The following is a 23,144-nucleotide window of genomic DNA, read 5'->3' on the forward strand; positions in this document are numbered from 1 at the left end:
GTGGGTGGGTTAGATGATAATGGTTAGATGATAATCTCTCTTCTAAAACGTGTCTGTCATCACAGCACAGAAAGGACATTGGGTAGGTGGGTGGGTGGGTAGGTGGGTGGGTAGGTGGGTGGGTGGGTGGGTGGGTTAGATGATAATGGTTAGATGATAATCTCTCTTCTAAATCTTGTCTGTCATCACAGCACAGAAAGGAAATTAGGTAGGTGGGTGGGTGGGTAGGTGGGTGGGTAGGTGTGTGGGTGGGTTAGATGATAATAGTTAGATGATAATGGTTAGATGATAATCTCTCTTCTAAATATTGTCTGTCATCACAGCACAGAAAGGACATTAGGTAGGTGGGTGGGTGGGTAGGTGGGTGGGTGGGTTAGATGATAATGGTTAGATGATAATCTCTCTTCTAAATCTTGTCTGTCATCACAGCACAGAAAGGAAATTAGGTAGGTGGGTGGGTGGGTTAGATGATAATGGTTAGATGATAATCTCTCTTCTAAAACGTCTCTGTCATCACAGCACAGAAAGGACATTGGGTAGGTGGGTGGGTGGGTAGGTGGGTGGGTAGGTGGGTGGGTGGGTGGGTTAGATGATAATGGTTAGATGATAATCTCTCTTCTAAATCTTGTCTGTCATCACAGCACAGAAAGGAAATTAGGTAGGTGGGTGGGTGGGTAGGTGGGTGGGTAGGTGGGTGGGTTAGATGATAATAGTTAGATGATAATGGTTAGATGATAATCTCTCTTCTAAATATTGTCTGTCATCACAGCACAGAAAGGAAATTAGGTAGGTGGGTGGGTGGGTAGGTGGGTGGGTGGGTTAGATGATAATGGTTAGATGATAATCTCTCTTCTAAATCTTGTCTGTCATCACAGCACAGAAAGGAAATTGGGTAGGTGGGTGGGTGGGTGGGTAGGTGGGTAGGTGGGTGGGTGGGTAGGTGGGTGGGTGGGTAGGTGGGTTAGATGATAATGGTTAGATGATAATCTCTCTTCTAAATCTTGTCTGTCATCACAGCACAGAAAGGAAATTAGGTAGGTGGGTGGGTGGGTTAGATGATAATGGTTAGATGATAATCTCTCTTCTAAAACTTGTCTGTCATCACAGCACAGAAAGGAAATTGGGTAGGTGGGTGGGTGGGTAGGTGGGTGGGTAGGTGGGTGGGTGGGTGGGTTAGATGATAATGGTTAGATGATAATCTCTCTTCTAAATCTTGTCTGTCATCACAGCACAGAAAGGAAATTAGGTAGGTGGGTGGGTGGGTAGGTGGGTGGGTAGGTGGGTGGGTGGGTTAGATGATAATGGTTAGATGATAATGGTTAGATGATAATGTCTCTTCTAAATCTTGTCTGTCATCACAGCACAGAAAGGAAATTAGGTAGGTGGGTGGGTGGGTAGGTGGGTGGGTGGGTAGGTGGGTGGGTGATATGAGATTGGTTAGATGATAATGGTTAGATGATAATCTCTCTTCTAAATCTTGTCTGTCATCACAGCACAGAAAGGAAATTGGGTAGGTGGGTGGGTGGGTGGGTAGGTGGGTAGGTGGGTGGGTGGGTTAGATGATAATGGTTAGATGATAATCTCTCTTCTAAATCTTGTCTGTCATCACAGCACAGAAAGGAAATTAGGTAGGTGGGTGGGTGGGTAGGTGGGTGGGTGGGTAGGTGGGTGGGTGGGTTAGATGATAATGGTTAGATGATAATCTCTCTTCTAAATCTTGTCTGTCATCACAGCACAGAAAGGAAATTGGTAGGTGGGTGGGTGGGTAGGTGGGTGGGTGGGTTAGATGATAATGGTTAGATGATAATCTCTCTTCTAAAACGTGTCTGTCATCACAGCACAGAAATGAAATTGGGTAGGTGGGTGGGTGGGTAGGTGGGTGGGTGGGTTAGATGATAATGGTTAGATGATAATCTCTCTTCTAAAACTTGTCTGTCATCACAGCACAGAAAGGAAATTGAACAGGCCACTTTTATGTCAGTACTTGATTATGGGGATGTTTTATACAGTTGAAGTCAGAAGTTTACATACACTTAGGTTGGAGTCATTAAAACTCCTTTTTCAACCACTCCACAAATTTCTTCTTAACAAACTATAGTTTCGGTTAGGACATCTACTTTGTGCATGACACAAGTAATTTGTCCAACAATTGTTTACTGATTATTTCACTTATAAGTCACTGTATCACAATTCCAGTGGGTCAGTTTACAACATACACTAAGTTGACTGTGCCTTTAAACAGCTTGGAAAATTCCAGAAAATGATGTCATGGCTTTAGAAGCTTCTGATAGGCTAATTGACAACATTTGAGTCAATTGGAGGTGTACCTGTGAATGTATTTCAAGGACTACCTTCAAACCCAGTGCCTCTTTGTTTGACATCATGGGAAAATCAAAAGAAATCAGGCAAGACCTCAGAAAAACAATTGTAGACCTCCACAAGTCTGGTTCATCCTTGGGAGCAATTTCCAAACACCTGAAGGTACCACATTCATCTGTACAAACGATAATACGCAAGTTTAAACACCATGGAACCACGCAGCCGTCATACCGCTCAGGAAGGAGACGCGTTCTGTCTCCTAGATATGAATGTACTTTGGTGTGAAAGGTAGCAGATCAATCCCAGAACAACAGCAAATGACCTTGTGAAGATGCTGGAGGAAACAGGTACAAAAGTATCTATATCCACAGTAAAACGAGTCCTATATCGACATAAACTGAAAGGCTGCTCAGCAAGGAAGAAGCCATTGCTCCAAAACCGCCATAAAAAAGACGGACAATGGTTTGCAACTGCACATGGGGACAAATATCATACTTTTTGGAGAAATATCCTCTGGTCTGATGAAACAAAAATAGAACTGTTTGGCCGTAATAACCATTGGAGAAAAAAGGGTCGAAGAACACCATCCCAACCGTGAAGCACAGGGGTGGCAGCATCTTGTTGTGGAGGTGCTTTTCTGCAGGAGGGACTGGTTCAGGTCACAAAATAGATGGATTCATGAGGAATGAAAATGATGTGGATATATTGAAGTAACATCTCAAAAACATCAGTCAGGAAGTTAAAGCTTGGTCGCAAATGGGTCTTCCAAATGGACAATGACCCCAAGCATACTTCCAAAGGTGTGGCAAAATGGCTTAAGGACAACAAAGTCAAGGTATTGGAGTGGCCATCACAAAGCCCTGACCTCCACCATATAGAAAATGTGTGGGCAGAACTGAAAAAGTGTGTGCGAGCAAGGAGGCCTACAAACCTGACTCAGTTACACCAACTCAGTGAGGAGGAATGGGACAACATTCACCCAACTTATTGTGGGAAGCTTGTGGAAGACATTTGACCCAAGTTAAACAATTTAAAGGCAATGCTACCAAATACTAATTGAGTGTATGTAAACTTCTGACCTACTGGGATTGTGATGAAAGAAATAAAAGCTGAAATAAATCATTCTCTCTACTATTATTCTGACATTTCACATTCTTAAAATAAAGTGGTGATCCTAACTGACCTACGACAGGAAACCTTTACTAGGATTAAATGTAATGAATTGTGAAAAACTGAGTATAAATGTATTTGGCTAAGGTGTACGTAAACTTCTGACTTCAACTGTAGATACATGGATCAGCATCAATAGTGAAGAAATTAGATGCAGTGTATCATGCAGCATTATGCTTTGTTACTGGTGCAAACTTTTGCACAAATCATTGGCTTTTGTACACTTTGGTTTGCTGGGACTCCCTGACTTTTAGAAGGACCAGACACGGGTTGTTTATAAAGCTGTCTCACAGAAACTTCCTAACTATCTTCTCTCAACAATCCAGTGGCCAAACAGTATTTATCAGACTCGGTCACAGGACATGCTAGTGCAAGAGATGCCCCGGATTCACTCAGAGTTAGGTTAAACAGCTGTCACGCTGGTATAAAGGATTTGGAGACAGGTGCAGGAACACACAATAAGGTTGTATAATACACCCAAAACAAACATGTACTCACACCACCAACGCATAGGTACTCACACCACCAACACATAGGTACTCACACCACCAACGCATAGGTACTCACACCACCAACGCATAGGTACTCACACCACCAACGCATAGGTACTCACACCACCAACACATAGGTACTCACACCACCAACGCATAGGTACTCACACCACCAACGCATAGGTACTCACACCACCAACGCATAGGTACTCACACCACCAACGCATAGGTACTCACACCACCAACACATAGGTACTCACACCACCAACGCATAGGTACTCACACCACCAACGCATAGGTACTCACACCACCAACGCATAGGTACTCACACCACCAACACATAGGTACTCACACCACCAACACATAGGTACTCACACCACCAACACATAGGTACTCACACCACCAACACATAGGTACTCACACCACCAACGCATAGGTACTCACACCACCAACACATAGGTACTCACACCACCAACACATAGGTACTCACACCACCAACACATAGGTACTCACACCACCAACGCATAGGTACTCACACCACCAACGCATAGGTACTCACACCACCAACACATAGGTACTCACACCACCAACACATAGGTACTCACACCACCAACACATAGGTACTCACACCACCAACACATAGGTACTCACACCACCAACACATAGGTACTCACACCACCAACGCATAGGTACTCACACCACCAACGCATAGGTACTCACACCACCAACACATAGGTACTCACACCACCAACACATAGGTACTCACACCACCAACACATAGGTACTCACACCACCAACACATAGGTACTCACACCACCAACGCATAGGTACTCACACCACCAACACATAGGTACTCACACCACCAACGCATAGGTACTCACACCACCAACACATAGGTACTCACACCACCAACACATAGGTACTCACACCACCAACGCATAGGTACTCACACCACCAACACATAGGTACTCACACCACCAACGCATAGGTACTCACACCACCAACACATAGGTACTCACACCACCAACACATAGGTACTCACACCACCAACACATAGGTACTCACACCACCAACGCATAGGTACTCACACCACCAACGCATAGGTACTCACACCACCAACGCATAGGTACTCACACCACCAACACATAGGTACTCACACCACCAACGCATAGGTACTCACACCACCAACGCATAGGTACTCACACCACCAACACATAGGTACTCACACCACCAACACATAGGTACTCACACCACCAACACATAGGTACTCACACCACCAACGCATAGGTACTCACACCACCAACACATAGGTACTCACACCACCAACGCATAGGTACTCACACCACCAACGCATAGGTACTCACACCACCAACGCATAGGTACTCACACCACCAACACATAGGTACTCACACTACCAACGCATAGGTACTCACACCACCAACGCATAGGTACTCACACCACCAACGCATAGGTACTCACACCACCAACACATAGGTACTCACACCACCAACGCATAGGTACTCACACCACCAACGCATAGGTACTCACACCACCAACACATAGGTACTCACACCACCAACACATAGGTACTCACACCACCAACGCATAGGTACTCACACTACCAACGCATAGGTACTCACACCACCAACGCATAGGTACTCACACCACCAACGCATAGGTACTCACACCACCAACACATAGGTACTCACACCACCAACACACAGGTACTCACACCACCAACACATAGGTACTCACACCACCAACACATAGGTACTCACACCACCAACACACAGGTACTCACACCACCAACGCATAGGTACTCACACCACCAACACATAGGTACTCACACCACCAACCCATAGGTACTCACACCACCAACGGACATGGGAACAATAACCGACAAAGACAGAGGGAACAGAGGGCGCATATATAGCATACTGATCAGGGGAAAAGGGAACCAGGTGTGTGTAATCAGACAAGACAGTTATTATAAACTGTGATTATTTTTTGTAATGTGTGTTTTTCTTATAGCAGTTTATTTATTTTAATCGTTTTAATATCCATCTTGTACTTTTTATATGTTTTGATTTTGTTTGGTTTTTAAATTCTTATTAATTGCTGTGTTGTTTTTATTGTTGTATCACAGGGCCCAAATGTAAAAGATACTCTGTCTCAGCTTTGTTCCCCTGTTTAAATAAAGGTTAATAAACATAAAATCATAAAGTCCACTTGGAACTTCTCCGATTTGAACAGTACCCAACTTATGTTCCACCCAGCCTGAACCTACATATGGATCAGCCAAAAGGCATGGATCCACTTTCTCCAAAAATGTCACTCCCACTGGGCCTGAATCATCCTTTGCATGACCATCGGAAGCTCGGATTCAGAGTTCTTCACCACACCTGCCACCACAGGTCATTCATCCTCACATTCGTCAGGATACATTTCCTAACCATCAGAGACAGCAGGATACGGTTTATACTTGGCTCTTCTCCTTCTTCCTAACTGTCTATAAGACCGTCTATCCGTTCACCACACTCATGCTGTGCCTTCATCCACTGTATTGCATGCAGAGCTTGCACTGATGGTGTTTCTCTAAAACTGAACTTCTGTTCCTTAGCCAATTAACGAGACTGGCCTCTCCATGCTTCTCTTCAATCTCTGGCCTCTCTATGCTTCTCTTCTATCTCTGGCCTCTCCATGCTTCTCTTCTATCTCTGGCCTCTCCATGCTTCTCTTCAATCTCTGGCCTCTCCATGCTTCTCTTCTATCTCTGGCCTCTCCATGCTTCTCTTCTATCTCTGGCCTCTCCATGCTTCTCTTCAATCTCTGGCCTCTCCATGCTTCTCTTCTATCTCTGGCCTCTCCATGCTTCTCTTCTATCTCTGGCCTCTCCATGCTTCTCTTCTATCTCTGGCCTCTCTATGCTTCTCTTCTATCTCTGGCCTCTCTATGCTTCGCTTCTATCTCTGGCCTCTCCATGCTTCTCTTCTATCTATATCCTCTCCATGCTTCTCTTCTATCTATATCCTCTCCATGCTTCTCTTCTATCTCTGGCCTATCCATGCTTCTCTTCTATCTCTGGCCTCTCCATGCTTCTCTTCTATCTCTGGCCTCTCCATGCTTCGCTTCTATCTCTGGCCTCTCCATGCTTCTCTTCTATCTCTATCCTCTCCATGCTTCTCTTCTATCTCTTGCCTCTCCATGCCTCTCTTCTATCTCTGGCCTCTCCATGCTTCTCTTCTATCTCTGGCCTCTCCATGCTTCTCTTCTATCTCTGGCCTCTCCATGCCTCTCTTCTATCTCTGGCCTCTCCATGCTTCTCTTCTATCTCTGGCCTCTCCATGCTTCTCTTCTATCTCTATCCTCTCCATGCTTCTCTTCTATCTCTGGCCTCTCCATGCTTCTCTTCTATCTCTATCCTCTCCATGCTTCTCTTCTATCTCTGGCCTCTCCATGCTTCTCTTCTATCTCTGGCCTCTCCATGCTTCTCTTCTATCTCTATCCTCTCCATGCTTCTCTTCTATCTCTGGCCTTTCCATGCCTCTCTTCTATCTCTGGCCTCTCCATGCTTCTCTTCTATCTCTGCCTCTCTTCTATCTCTGGCCTCTCCATGCTTCTCTTCTGTCTCTATCCTCTCCATGCTTCTCTTCTATCTCTGGCCTCTCCATGCTTCTCTTCTATCTCTGGCCTCTCCATGCTTCTCTTCTATCTCTGGCCTCTCCATGCTTCTCTTCTATCTCTGGCCTCTCCATGCTTCTCTTCTATCTCTGGCCTCTCCATGCTTCTCTTCTATCTCTGGCCTCTCCATGCTTCTCTTCTATCTCTGGCCTCTCCATGCTTCTCTTCTATCTCTGGACTCTCCATACTTCTCTTCTATCTCTGGCCTCTCCATGCTTCCCTTCTGTCTCTGGCCTCTCCATGCTTCTCTTATATCTCTATCCTCTCCATGCTTCTCTTCTGTCTCTGGCCTCTCCATGCTTCTCTTCTATCTCTGGCTTCTCCATGCTTCTCTTCTATCTCTGGCCTCTCCATGCTTCTCTTCTATCTCTGGCCTCTCCATGCTTCTCTTCTATCTCTGGCCTCTCCATGCTTCTCTTCTATCTCTGGCCTCTCCATGCTTCTCTTCTATCTCTGGCCTCTCCATGCTTCTCTTCTATCTCTGGCCTCTCCATGCTTCTCTTCTATCTCTGGCCTCTCCATACTTCTCTTCTATCTCTGGCCTCTCCATGCTTCTCTTCTGTCTCTGGCCTCTCCATGCTTCTCTTATATCTCTATCCTCTCCATGCTTCTCTTCTGTCTCTGGCCTCTCCATGCTTCTCTTCTATCTCTGGCTTCTCCATGCTTCTCTTCTATCTCTGGCCTCTCCATGCTTCTCTTCTATCTCTGGCCTCTCCATGCTTCTCTTCTATCTCTGGCCTCTCCATGCTACTCTTCTATCTCTATCCTCTCCATGCTTCTCTTCTATCTCTGGCCTCTCCATTTTCTCTTCTATCTCTGGCCTCTCCATGCTTCTCTTCTATCTCTGGCTTCTCCATGCTTCTCTTCTATCTCTGTCCTCTCCATGCTTCTCTTCTATCTCTATCCTCTCCATGCTTCTCTTCTATCTCTGGCCTCTCCATGCTTCTCTTCTGTCTCTGGCCTCTCCATGCTTCTCTTCTATCTCTGGCTTCTCCATGCTTCTCTTCTATCTCTGGCCTCTCCATGCTTCTCTTCTATCTCTGGCCTCTCCATGCTTCTCTTCTATCTCTGGCCTCTCCATGCCTCTCTTCTATCTCTGGCCTCTCCATGCTTCTCTTCTATCTCTATCCTCTCCATGCTTCTCTTCTATCTCTGGCCTCTCCATGCTTCTCTTCTATCTCTGGCCTCTCCATGCTTCTCTTCTATCTCTATCCTCTCCATGCTTCTCTTCTATCTCTATCCTCTCCATGCTTCTCTTCTATCTCTGGCCTCTCCATGCTTCTCTTCTATCTCTGGCCTCTCCATGCTTCTCTTCTATCTCTGGCCTCTCCATGCTTCTCTTCTATCTATATCCTCTCCATGCCTCTCTTCTATCTCTGGCCTACCCATGCCTCTCTTCTATCTCTGGCCTCTCCATGCTTTTCTTCTGTCTCTGGCCTCTCCATGCTTCTCTTCTATCTCTGTCCTCTCCATGCTTCTCTTCTATCTTTGGCCTCTCCATGCCTCTCTTCTATCTCTGGCCTTTCCATGCTTCTCTTCTATCTCTATCCTCTCCATGCTTCTCTTCTATCTATGGCCTCTCCATGCTTCTCTTCTATCTCTATCCGTTCCATGCTTCTCTTCTATCTCTGGCCTCTCCATGCCTCTCTTCTATCTCTGGCCTCTCCATGCTTCTCTTCTATCTCTGGCCTCCCCATGCTTCTCTTCTATCTCTATCCTCTCCATGCTTCTCTTCTATCTCTGGCCTCTCCATGCTTCTCTTCAATATCTGGCCTCTCCATGCTTCTCTTCTATCTCTGGCCTCTCCATGCTTCTCTTCTATCTCTATCCTCTCCATGCTTCTCTTCTATCTCTGGCCTCTCCATGCTTCTCTTCTATCTCTGGCCTCTCCATGCTTCTCTTCTATCTCTATCCTCTCCATGCTTCTCTTCTATCTCTGGCCTCTCCATTTTCTCTTCTATCTCTGGCCTCTCCATGCTTCTCTTCTATCTCTGGCCTCTCCATGCTTCTCTTCTATCTCTGGCTTCTCCATGCTTCTCTTCTATCTCTGGCCTCTCCATGCTTCTCTTCTATCTCTGGCCTCTCCATGCTTCTCTTCTATCTCTGGCCTCTCCATGCCTCTCTTCTATCTCTGGCCTCTCCATGCTTCTCTTCTATCTCTGGCCTCTCCATGCTTCTCTTCTATCTATATCCTCTCCATGCCTCTCTTCTATCTCTGGCCTACCCATGCCTCTCTTCTATCTCTGGCCTCTCCATGCTTCTCTTCTATCTCTGTCCTCTCCATGCTTCTCTTCTATCTTTGGCCTCTCCATGCCTCTCTTCTATCTCTGGCCTTTCCATGCTTCTCTTCTATCTCTATCCTCTCCATGCTTCTCTTCTATCTATGGCCTCTCCATGCTTCTCTTCTATCTCTATCCGTTCCATGCTTCTCTTCTATCTCTGGCCTCTCCATGCCTCTCTTCTATCTCTGGCCTCTCCATGCTTCTCTTCTATCTCTGGCCTCCCCATGCTTCTCTTCTATCTCTATCCTCTCCATGCTTCTCTTCTATCTCTGGCCTCTCCATGATTCTCTTCAATCTCTGGCTTCTCCATGCTTCTCTTCTATCTCTGGCCTCTCCATGCTTCTCTTCTATCTCTGGCCTCTCCATGCTTCTCTTCTATCTCTGGCCTCTCCATGCTTCTCTTCTATCTCTGGCCTCTCCATGCTTCTCTTCTATCTCTGGCCTCTCCATGCTTCTCTTCTATCTCTATCCTCTCCATGCTTCTCTTCTATCTCGGGCCTCTCCATTTTCTCTTCTATCTCTGGCCTCTCCATGCTTCTCTTCTATCTCTGGCCTCTCCATGCTTCTCTTCTATCTCTATCCTCTCCATGCTTCTCTTCTATCTCTATCCTCTCCATGCTTCTCTTCTATCTATGGCCTCTCCATGCTTCTCTTCTGTCTCTTGCCTCTCCATGCCTCTCTTCTATCTCTGGCTTCTCCATGCTTCTCTTCTATTTCTGGCCTCTCCATGCTTCTCTTCTATCTCTGGCCTCTCCATGCTTCTCTTCTATCTCTGGCCTCTCCATGCTTCTCTTCTATCTCTGACCTCTCCCTGCTTCTCTTCTATCTCTATCCTCTCCATGCTTCTCTTCTACCTCTGGCCTCTCCATGCTTCTCTTCTATCTCTGGCCTCTCCATGCTTCTCTTCTATTTCTATCCTCTCCATGCTTCTCTTCTATCTCTATCCTCTCCATGCTTCTCTTCTATCTCTGGCCTCTTCATGCTTCTCTTCTATCTCTGGCCTCTCCATGCTTCTCTTCTATCTGTGGCCTCTCCATGCTTCTCTTCTATCTCTGGCCTCTCCATGCTTATTTTCTATCTCTATCCTCCCCATGCTTCTCTTCTATCTACGGCCTCTCCATGATTCTCTTCTATCTCTGGCCTCTCCATGCTTCTATTCTATCTCTGGCCTCTCCATGCCACTCTTCTATCTCTGGCCTCTCCATGCTTCTCTTCTATCTCTGGCCTCTCCATGCTTCTCTTCTATCTCTGGCCTCTCCATGCTTCTTTTCTATCTCTATCCTCTCCATGCTTCTCTTCTATCTCTGGCCTCTCCATGCTTCTCTTCTATCTCTGGCCTCTCCATGCTTCTCTTCTATCTATGGCCTCTCCATGCTTCTCTTCTATCTCTATCCTCTCCATGCTTCTCTTCTATCTCTGGCCTCTCCATGCTTCTCTTCTATTTCTATCCTCTCCATGCTTCTCTTCTATCTCTATCCTCTCCATGCTTCTCTTCAATCTCTGGCCTCTCCATGCTTCTCTTCTATCTCTGGCCTCTCCATGCTTCTCTTCTATCTCTGGTCTCTCCATGCTTCTCTTCTATTTCTATCCTCTCCATACTTCTCTTCTATCTCTATCCTCTCCATGCTTCTCTTCTATCTACGGCCTCTCCATGCTTCTCTTCTATCTCTGGCCTCTCCATGCTTCTCTTCTGTCTCTGGCCTCTCCATGCTTCTCTTCTATCTCTGGCCTCTCCATGCTTCTCTTCTATCTCTGGCCTCTCCATGCTTCTCTTCTATCTCTGGCCTCTCCATGCTTCTATTCTATCTCTGGCCTCTCCATGCCACTCTTCTATCTCTGGCCTCTCCATGCTTCTCTTCTATCTCTGGCCTCTCCATGCTTCTCTTCTATCTCTGGCCTCTCCATGCTTCTTTTCTATCTCTATCCTCTCCATGCTTCTCTTCTATCTCTGGCCTCTCCATGCTTCCCTTCTATCTCTGGCCTCTCCATGCTTCTCTTCTATCTATGGCCTCTCCATGCTTCTCTTCTATCTCTATCCTCTCCATGCTTCTCTTCTATCTCTGGCCTCTCCATGCTTCTCTTCTATTTCTATCCTCTCCATGCTTCTCTTCTATCTCTATCCTCTCCATGCTTCTCTTCAATCTCTGGCCTCTCCATGCTTCTCTTCTATCTCTGGCCTCTCCATGCTTCTCTTCTATCTCTGGTCTCTCCATGCTTCTCTTCTATTTCTATCCTCTCCATACTTCTCTTCTATCTCTATCCTCTCCATGCTTCTCTTCTATCTACGGCCTCTCCATGCTTCTCTTCTATCTCTGGCCTCTCCATGCTTCTCTTCTGTCTCTGGCCTCTCCATGCTTCTCTTCTATCTCTGGCCTCTCCATGCTTCTCTTCTATCTCTGGCCTCTCCATGCTTCTCTTCTATCTCTGGCCTCTCCATGCTTCTCTTCTATCTCTGGCCTCTCCATGCTTCTCTTCTATCTCTATCCTCTCCATGTTTCTCTTCTATCTCTGGCCTCTCCATGCTTCTCTTCTATCTCTGGCCTCTCCATGCTTCTCTTCTATCTCTATCCTCTCCATGCTTCTCTTCTATCTCTATCCTCTCCATGCTTCTCTTCTATCTCTATCCTCTCCATGCTTCTCTTCTATCTCTGGCCTCTCCATGCTTCTCTTCTATCTCTGGCCTCTCCATGCTTCTCTTCTATCTCTATCCTCTCCATGCTTCTCTTCTATCTCTGGCCTCTCCATGCTTCTCTTCTATCTCTGGCCTCTCCATGCTTCTCTTCTATCTCTATCCTCTCCATGCTTCTCTTCTATCTCTATCCTCTCCATGCTTCTCTTCTATCTCTATCCTCTCCATGCTTCTCTTCTATCTCTATCCTTTCCATGCTTCTGTTCTATCTCTGGCCTCTCCATGCTTCTCTTCTATCTCTGGCCTCTCCATGCTTCTCTTCTATCTATGGCCTCTCCCTGCTTCTCTTCTATCTCTACCCTCTCCATGCTTCTCTTCTACCTCTGGCCTCTCCATGCTTCTCTTCTATCTCTGGCCTCTCCATGCTTCTCTTCTATTTCTATCCTCTCCATGCTTCTCTTCTATCTCTATCCTCTCCATGCTTATCTTCTATCTCTGGCCTCTCCATGCTTCTCTTCTATCTGTGGCCTCTCCATGCTTCTCTTCTATCTCTGGCCTCTCCATGCTTCTCTTCTATCTCTATCCTCTCCATGCTTCTCTTCTATCTCTATCCTCTCCATGCTTCGCTTCTATCTCTATCCTTTCCATGCTTCTGTTCTATCTCTGGCCTCTCCATGCTTCTCTTCTATCTCTGGCCTCTCCATGCTTCTCTTCTATCTCTATCCTCTCCATGCTTCTCTTCTACCTCTGGCCTCTCCATGCTTCTCTTCTATCTCTGGCCTCTCCATGCTTCTCTTCTATTTCTATCCTCTCCATGCTTCTCTTCTATCTCTATCCTCTCCATGCTTCTCTTCTATCTCTGGCCTCTCCATGCTTCTCTTCTATCTCTGGCCTCTCCATGCTTCTCTTCTATCTCTGACCTCTCCCTGCTTCTCTTCTATCTCTATCCTCTCCATGCTTCTCTTCTACCTCTGGCCTCTCCATGCTTCTCTTCTATCTCTGGCCTCTCCATGCTTCTCTTCTATTTCTATCCTCTCCATGCTTCTCTTCTATCTCTATCCTCTCCATGCTTCTCTTCTATCTCTGGCCTCTTCATGCTTCTCTTCTATCTCTGGCCTCTCCATGCTTCTCTTCTATCTGTGGCCTCTCCATGCTTCTCTTCTATCTCTGGCCTCTCCATGCTTATTTTCTATCTCTATCCTCCCCATGCTTCTCTTCTATCTACGGCCTCTCCATGATTCTCTTCTATCTCTGGCCTCTCCATGCTTCTATTCTATCTCTGGCCTCTCCATGCCACTCTTCTATCTCTGGCCTCTCCATGCTTCTCTTCTATCTCTGGCCTCTCCATGCTTCTCTTCTATCTCTGGCCTCTCCATGCTTCTTTTCTATCTCTATCCTCTCCATGCTTCTCTTCTATCTCTGGCCTCTCCATGCTTCTCTTCTATCTCTGGCCTCTCCATGCTTCTCTTCTATCTATGGCCTCTCCATGCTTCTCTTCTATCTCTATCCTCTCCATGCTTCTCTTCTATCTCTGGCCTCTCCATGCTTCTCTTCTATTTCTATCCTCTCCATGCTTCTCTTCTATCTCTATCCTCTCCATGCTTCTCTTCAATCTCTGGCCTCTCCATGCTTCTCTTCTATCTCTGGCCTCTCCATGCTTCTCTTCTATCTCTGGTCTCTCCATGCTTCTCTTCTATTTCTATCCTCTCCATACTTCTCTTCTATCTCTATCCTCTCCATGCTTCTCTTCTATCTACGGCCTCTCCATGCTTCTCTTCTATCTCTGGCCTCTCCATGCTTCTCTTCTGTCTCTGGCCTCTCCATGCTTCTCTTCTATCTCTGGCCTCTCCATGCTTCTCTTCTATCTCTGGCCTCTCCATGCTTCTCTTCTATCTCTGGCCTCTCCATGCTTCTCTTCTATCTCTGGCCTCTCCATGCTTCTCTTCTATCTCTATCCTCTCCATGTTTCTCTTCTATCACTGGCCTCTCCATGCTTCTCTTCTATCTCTGGCCTCTCCATGCTTCTCTTCTATCTCTATCCTCTCCATGCTTCTCTTCTATCTCTATCCTCTCCATGCTTCTCTTCTATCTCTATCCTCTCCATGCTTCTCTTCTATCTCTGGCCTCTCCATGCTTCTCTTCTATCTCTGGCCTCTCCATGCTTCTCCTCTATCTCTATCCTCTCCATGCTTCTCTTCTATCTCTATCCTCTCCATGCTTCTCTTCTATCTCTGGCCTCTCCATGCTTCTCTTCTATTTCTATCCTCTCCATGCTTCTCTTCTATCTCTATCCTCTCCATGCTTCTCTTCTATCTCTGGCCTCTCCATGCTTCTCTTCTATCTCTGGCCTCTCCATGCTTCTCTTCTATCTCTGACCTCTCCCTGCTTCTCTTCTATCTCTATCCTCTCCATGCTTCTCTTCTACCTCTGGCCTCTCCATGCTTCTCTTCTATCTCTGGCCTCTCCATGCTTCTCTTCTATTTCTATCCTCTCCATGCTTCTCTTCTATCTCTATCCTCTCCATGCTTCTCTTCTATCTCTGGCCTCTTCATGCTTCTCTTCTATCTCTGGCCTCTCCATGCTTCTCTTCTATCTGTGGCCTCTCCATGCTTCTCTTCTATCTCTGGCCTCTCCATGCTTATTTTCTATCTCTATCCTCCCCATGCTTCTCTTCTATCTACGGCCTCTCCATGATTCTCTTCTATCTCTGGCCTCTCCATGCTTCTATTCTATCTCTGGCCTCTCCATGCCACTCTTCTATCTCTGGCCTCTCCATGCTTCTCTTCTATCTCTGGCCTCTCCATGCTTCTCTTCTATCTCTGGCCTCTCCATGCTTCTTTTCTATCTCTATCCTCTCCATGCTTCTCTTCTATCTCTGGCCTCTCCATGCTTCTCTTCTATCTCTGGCCTCTCCATGCTTCTCTTCTATCTATGGCCTCTCCATGCTTCTCTTCTATCTCTATCCTCTCCATGCTTCTCTTCTATCTCTGGCCTCTCCATGCTTCTCTTCTATTTCTATCCTCTCCATGCTTCTCTTCTATCTCTATCCTCTCCATGCTTCTCTTCAATCTCTGGCCTCTCCATGCTTCTCTTCTATCTCTGGCCTCTCCATGCTTCTCTTCTATCTCTGGTCTCTCCATGCTTCTCTTCTATTTCTATCCTCTCCATACTTCTCTTCTATCTCTATCCTCTCCATGCTTCTCTTCTATCTACGGCCTCTCCATGCTTCTCTTCTATCTCTGGCCTCTCCATGCTTCTCTTCTGTCTCTGGCCTCTCCATGCTTCTCTTCTATCTCTGGCCTCTCCATGCTTCTCTTCTATCTCTGGCCTCTCCATGCTTCTCTTCTATCTCTGGCCTCTCCATGCTTCTCTTCTATCTCTGGCCTCTCCATGCTTCTCTTCTATCTCTATCCTCTCCATGTTTCTCTTCTATCTCTGGCCTCTCCATGCTTCTCTTCTATCTCTGGCCTCTCCATGCTTCTCTTCTATCTCTATCCTCTCCATGCTTCTCTTCTATCTCTATCCTCTCCATGCTTCTCTTCTATCTCTGGCCTCTCCATGCTTCTCTTCTATCTCTGGCCTCTCCATGCTTCTCTTCTATCTCTGGCCTCTCCATGCTTCTCTTCTATCTCTATCCTCTCCATGCTTCTCTTCTATCTCTATCCTCTCCATGCTTCTCTTCTATCTCTATCCTCTCCATGCTTCTCTTCTATCTCTATCCTTTCCATGCTTCTGTTCTATCTCTGGCCTCTCCATGCTTCTCTTCTATCTCTGGCCTCTCCATGCGTCTCTTCTATCTATGGCCTCTCCCTGCTTCTCTTCTATCTCTATCCTCTCCATGCTTCTCTTCTACCTCTGGCCTCTCCATGCTTCTCTTCTATCTCTGGCCTCTCCATGCTTCTCTTCTATTTCTATCCTCTCCATGCTTCTCTTCTATCTCTATCCTCTCCATGCTTATCTTCTATCTCTGGCCTCTCCATGCTTCTCTTCTATCTGTGGCCTCTCCATGCTTCTCTTCTATCTCTGGCCTCTCCATGCTTCTCTTCTATCTCTATCCTCTCCATGCTTCTCTTCTATCTCTATCCTCTCCATGCTTCGCTTCTATCTCTATCCTTTCCATGCTTCTGTTCTATCTCTGGCCTCTCCATGCTTCTCATCTATCTATGGCCTCTCCCTGCTTCTCTTCTATCTCTATCCTCTCCATGCTTCTCTTCTACCTCTGGCCTCTCCATGCTTCTCTTCTATCTCTGGCCTCTCCATGCTTCTCTTCTATTTCTATCCTCTCCATGCTTCTCTTCTATCTCTATCCTCTCCATGCTTCTCTTCTATCTCTGGCCTCTCCATGCTTCTCTTCTATCTGTGGCCTCTCCATGCTTCTCTTCTATCTCTGGCCTCTCCATGCTTCTCTTCTATCTCTATCCTCTCCATGCTTCTCTTCTATCTCTGGCCTCTCCATGCTTCTCTTCTATCTCTGCCCTCTCCATGCTTCTCTTCTATCTCTATCCTCTCCATGCTTCTCTTCTATCTCTATCCTCTCCATGCTTCTCTTCTATCTCTATCCTCTCCATGCTTCTCTTCTATCTCTATCCTTTCCATGCTTCTGTTCTATCTCTGGCCTCTCCATGCTTCTCTTCTATCTCTGGCCTCTCCATGCTTCTCTTCTATCTCTATCCTCTCCATGCTTCTCTTCTATCTCTATCCTCTCCATGCTTCTCTTCTATCTCTATCCTCTCCATGCTTCTCTTCTATCTCTATCCTTTCCATGCTTCTGTTCTATCTCTGGCCTCTCCATGCTTCTCTTCTATCTCTGGCCTCTCCATGCTTCTCTTCTATCTCTATCCTCTCCATGCTTCTCTTCTATCTCTGGCCTCTCCATGCTTCTCTTCTATCTCTGGCCTCTCCATGCTTCTCTTCTATCTCTATCCTCTCCATGCTTCTCTTCTATCTCTATCCTCTCCATGCTTCTCTTCTATCTCTATCCTCTCCATGCTTCTCTTCTATCTCTGGCCTCTCCATGCGTCTCTTCTATCTATGGCCTCTCCCTGCTTCTCTTCTATCTCTATCCTCTCCATGCTTCTCTTCTACCTCTGGCCTCTCCATGCTTCTCTTCTATCTCTGGCCTCTCCATGCTTCTCTTCTATTTCTATCCTCTCCATGCTTCTCTTCTATCTCTATCCTCTCCATGCTTCTCTTCTATCTCTGGCCTCTCCATGCTTCTCTTCTATCTCTGGCCTCTCCATGCTTCTTTTCTATCTCTATCCTCCCCATGCTTCTCTTCTATCTACGGCCTCTCCATGCTTCTCTTCTATCTCTGGCCTCTCCATGCTTCTCTTCTATCTCTGGCCTCTCCATGCTTCTCTTCTATCTCTGGCCTCTCCATGCTTCTCTTCTATCTCTGGCCTCTCCATGCTTCTTTTCTATCTCTATCCTCTCCATGCTTCTCTTCTATCTCTGGCCACTCCATGCTTCTCTTCTATCTCTGGCCTCTCCATGCTTCTCTTCTATCTATGGCCTCTCCATGCTTCTCTTCTATCTCTATCCTCTCCATGCTTCTCTTCTGTCTCTGGCCTCTCCATGCTTCTCTTCTATCTCTGGCCTCTCCATGCTTCTCTTCTATCTCTGGCCTCTCCATGCTTCTCTTCTATCTCTATCCTCTCCATGCTTCTTTTCTATCTCTGGCCTCTCCATGCTTCTCTTCTATCTCTGGCCTCCATGCTTCTCTTCTATCTATGGCCTCTCCCTGCTTCTCTTCTATCTCTATCCTCTCCATGCTTCTTTTCTATCTCTATCCTCTCCATGCTTCTCTTCTATCTCTGGCCTCCATGCTTCTCTTCTATCTATGGCCTCTCCCTGCTTCTCTTCTATCTCTATCCTCTCCATGCTTCTTTTCTATCTCTATCCTCTCCATGCTTCTCTTCTATCTCTGGCCACTCCATGCTTCTCTTCTATCTCTGGCCTCTCCATGCTTCTCTTCTATCTATGGCCTCTCCATGCTTCTCTTCTATCTCTATCCTCTCCATGCTTCTCTTCTATCTCTGGCCTCTCCATGCTTCTCTTCTATCTCTATCCTCTCCATGCTTCTTTTCTATCTCTGGCCTCTCCATGCTTCTCTTCTATCTCTGGCCTCCATGCTTCTCTTCTATCTATGGCCTCTCCCTGCTTCTCTTCTATCTCTATCCTCTCCATGCTTCTCTTCTACCTCTGGCCTCTCCATGCTTCTCTTCTATCTCTGGCCTCTCCATGCTTCTCTTCTATTTCTATCCTCTCCATGCTTCTCTTCTATCTCTATCCTCTCCATGCTTCTCTTCTATCTCTATCCTCTCCATGCTTCTCTTCTATCTACGGCCTCTCCATGCTTCTCTTCTATCTCTGGCCTCTCCATGCTTCTCTTCTGTCTCTGGCCTCTCCATGCTTCTCTTCTATCTCTGGCCTCTCCATGCTTCTCTTCTATCTCTGGCCTCTCCATGCTTCTCTTCTATCTCTGGCCTCTCCATGCTTCTCTTCTATCTCTGGCCTCTCCATGCTTCTCTTCTATCTCTGGCCTCTCCATGCTTCTCTTCTATTTCTATCCTCTCCATGCTTCTCTTCTATCTCTGGCCTCTCCATGCTTCTCTTCTATCTCTGGCCTCTCCATGCTTCTCTTCTATCTCTATCCTCTCCATGCTTCTCTTCTATCTCTATCCTCTCCATGCTTGTCTTCTTTTGTTACAGCTTCTCCATGAAGATTCTCGTTATCCAGGACCCATGTCTCCCAGCGATGAGGTGCCAGCTTCAATTCGAAGTCTACAATTCTGAACTTCCGTCTTCACTAAATACAGCGATATCATTGGTTCATTTACCCACCCAAATCCATTCAAGGGGATATAATATATATATTGGTTCGTTTATGCATTGGAATCCATTATTCTCCACTCGACTCTCAACTGCGCAACATAAATCATCAATTTGGACACCAGGCATGTCCATATAGCCAAAGATGATGGATATACTGACCAGCTACATGTCTCTCCATCCAAACAATGGGAGTCGGTGTCCACAAAGCAGCACGGCGTGCTGTCTAGCTCCCGCCTATCCTTTCTTTGGATTGGGGGGATACATCTCATTATTGGGCTCCCGAGTGGTGCAGCGGTCTAAGGCACTGCATCTCAGTGCTAGAGGTGTCACAACAGACACCCTGGTTCGAATCCAGGCTGTATCACAACTGGCACAATGGCAGTCCCATAGGGCAGCACAGAATTAGCCCAGTGTTGTTTGGCCGGCGTAGGCTGTCATTGTAAATAAGATTTTTTTCTTAACTTATTGCCTGTTAAATGAAGGTTAAATACAAAATGGTGATCCTTTTTTGAATATTCGATCAGGGTTGTTGACGTCAACCGCCTGTTTTCAATGGAGAGAGATGATATGCTACTCGCCTCATCATGAATATGCATAGCCATCTCTAGACAACTTTGATATAACTTTTTTTCTCAAGGTTGCCGGGATGTCAAGTATCCTACTTATATCAGTGTACCAGTAACAACTTAAGCATTACAAAACGTATATTAGATCAAATAAACCTCACGTAGCAGGTAAGAAATTCATTTTTTTGTTGACCAAATTCGACACTCTCATTGAACTCCATCCAAAAACTCCTTGCTTGGTGGGCAAAACAAGGAAAATACGCCACCTGCTGGAGGGAGACATATTTTCTGCTGAGTTGGGCCGGTCTCTTTCTCTCTGGTATCGTCTCGCCTGATTTAAAGGGTGTTGTCGTCTCGAACATCCACTGTTCACTATTCAAACCCGATTTAAACGGCCGATCACTTGCAGAAAGTTCCCGGGGAAAAGAGGAAGAGAAAGTTGAGGAATTGATTCGTGTTCAGCTGAACTCTTCGCGAACCATGGTTGGGTGAGAACAACTCTTTATTTGTTTTAGAAGTCTATGACATCGCCCCATTTCTGTGATTTGTATGCAAGGCTGTTGAATACATTATTTTGTCATTAGGCTAGACACAGAGAGCCCCCTTATTGTCAGAATCAACCTGTGTTCATAAAGTGTCTTTTTGTTTTGTTTTACTGGTGAGCTAATGTGGCTCATGTCACGGTGGCTTCAGAGCGAAGACGCTAATATTTGTGTAAACTCTTTGGAATTGTAATCTGTAGGTGTCACTGAGTAGGCTGATACCCATCTCATACTCTTCGTAGATAAGGCTGTACATGTGCATAATTATGTATGCCCCCAGCGCAATTATGCAGTCTAATAAATCCACAGTGGGATTAGAAATTGGTTTATTGTCAAATAAATTACTTATTGTATTTATTTAAGTTATATAACAACATTCCAAACTTGTTGACCATTATCTAGTCCAAATGTGACATTATTCCACAATTAGTTTCCGTTTGAATCAGTTTCAATTGTGGATGTTTATTTTGAAGGCGAACTGTGAATTCAACAATTGTTTACATTATAATTATATATATATATATTTACAACACATACAACATATCACACTAACCAAATATCAACATGTAAATGTATGACACAAATGTGTTCTTTTGCTATCCTATTTTCACTCGATGGCACATCTCTATACTTTTCTTTCATTGCATATCACATTTCATCCAAACAAAACATAACAGTGTTCCATGTCATATATGGCGAATTGTAAAGAACAATAAATAAATAGCTCATTAATATTATGAAGTAGGAGTCATGATCAAATTGCCAGCAGTTTCTCGTTATATACATTATTTGTATAACATTACATTTTATTGATTGGGTTAATGATTTTGTATCTTTCATTTGGTATCAGTACACATGATTAGTATTAATCACATTATAAATAACAGATATTTACCCCTGTTTTCATTCACTACAAGACAGTAACTTCAAATTTAACACGAATTTACATTTGCAATAGTTTTCCCAAATTTGACAGTGTTCATTGACAGTCTTTGTCTCTGTCTCTGTCTCTCTCTGTCTCTGTCTCTCTGTGTCTCTGTCTCTCTGTGTCTCTGTCTCTGTCTCTGTCTCTCTGTGTCTCTGTCTAAAAGGATCATGCAATAAAATGACCCTTTTAGCAATGTGAGTTTGTGACCAGAGCATGGAAGCGTCTGTTGTATTTTCTGGGAGGTTCATTTCCAGCAAGATAAAGACTTCATATGTGTGTAGTCCGTTTTCTGTTGCTCCTTGAAATACAGAGAATATTACACTATTGTGGTTAATCCTTATTGTGGCGACTGTAGCTTCACACAGGTTGTTTGGTGTGTGTGTCTGTTTGTCTGTCTGTGTGTATGTGTTCATGCATGTTTATCTGTCATTGACACTGTATGAGAGAGAGAGAGGAAACATGGGGTTGTGGCCATTAGGAAACATGTGTTTCTTCTTGCTCTCCCAGAACAATAGGTCTTTATGCTCTATTCCTTATAACACAACTTACTGGAATACATTTGTCAATAATATCTGTTGGAAAAGGGTTGGTTATTCCAACACTAATACCTGCTTGTTAACAAGGTCAAAGAGTTCTCATTCAGACTTATTCAGAAGTATTACCTACAGTAGCAAATCATTCAAATCAACATTAACTTTTTGTGTTAAGCATCCAGAAACAGTTTTGATTTCATTTTGGCACCATCTACATGTAAAGAGATTATGTAAAGATATTTCATTTTGGCACCATCTACATGTAAAGAGATTATGTAAAGATATTTCATTTTGGCACCATCTACATGTAAAGAGATTATGGAAAGATATTTCATTTTGGCACCATCTACATGTAAAGAGATTATGTAAAGATATTTCATTTTGGCACCATCTGCATGTAAAGAGATTATGTAAAGATATTTCATTTTGGCACCATCTACATGTAAAGAGATTATGGAAAGATATTTCATTTTGGCACCATCTACATGTAAAGAGATTATGTAAAGATATTTCATTTTGGCACCATCTGCATGTAAAGAGATTATGTAAAGATATTTCATTTTGGCACCATCTACATGTAAAGAGATTATGTAAAGATATTTCATTTTGGCACCATCTACATGTAAAGAGATTATGTAAAGATATTTCATTTTGGCACCATCTGCATGTAAAGAGATTATGTAAAGATATTTCATTTTGGCACCATCTACATGTAAAGAGATTATGGAAAGATATTTCATTTTGGCACCATCTACATGTAAAGAGATTATGGAAAGATATTTCATTTTGGCACCATCTACATGTAAAGAGATTATGGAAAGATATTTCATTTTGGCACCATCTACATGTAAAGAGATTATGGAAAGATATTTCATTTTGGCACCATCTACATGTAAAGAGATTATGGAAAGATATTTATATTTTTATTTTTTATAATTCATTATATTCTTTATTACTTTTGTTGTTGTTTATGGGAGAATGTGTTGCTCGGTTTCCTTAATAAGGATCAAGTAAAACAATCTTACCTCTTAAATGTAATTGTGCTAATTGCAAAAATGTCTCATTCATAAAATGTCAATTGACTAATAAAAATCCCAGTGTTCCTTGTTTTCTATAAGGACTTCTAGCAGTACATTAAGACCAGTCTACATTTTTCCAATAAGAAAGCT

The 23,144-nt window shown here is 44.7% G+C and overlaps 1 protein-coding gene and 1 long non-coding RNA gene across 34 annotated transcripts in view; both read left to right on the top strand.

Moving 5' to 3' along the window:
- Positions 1–1,915: 1,915 nt before the first annotated feature.
- Positions 1,916–6,897, top strand: LOC127906393 (uncharacterized). Of its 33 annotated transcripts, XR_008061176.1 has the most exons (5): positions 1,916–4,370; positions 4,417–4,508; positions 4,555–5,382; positions 5,659–5,750; positions 5,843–6,897. It is a non-coding gene; the product is annotated as an uncharacterized LOC127906393 (long non-coding RNA). The 33 variants fall into 33 exon arrangements; XR_008061168.1 differs by having other exon boundaries at positions 1,916–5,083; positions 5,130–5,382; XR_008061178.1 differs by having other exon boundaries at positions 1,916–5,037; positions 5,153–5,382.
- Positions 6,898–18,510: 11,613 nt separating this feature from the next.
- LOC127906391 (uncharacterized) overlaps positions 18,511–23,144 on the top strand; it is a 31,252-nt gene continuing 26,618 nt past the window's right edge. Inside the window, exon 1 of the mRNA XM_052458436.1 lies at positions 18,511–20,460. Coding sequence (XP_052314396.1) covers positions 18,535–19,542 — 1,008 coding nt within the window. The 5' untranslated portion in view covers positions 18,511–18,534 and the 3' untranslated portion in view covers positions 19,543–20,460. The remainder of the gene's footprint in view (positions 20,461–23,144) is intronic.

This window comes from Oncorhynchus keta, chromosome 12 (assembly GCF_023373465.1).
Source record: "Oncorhynchus keta strain PuntledgeMale-10-30-2019 chromosome 12, Oket_V2, whole genome shotgun sequence".
NCBI lineage: Eukaryota > Metazoa > Chordata > Actinopteri > Salmoniformes > Salmonidae > Oncorhynchus > Oncorhynchus keta.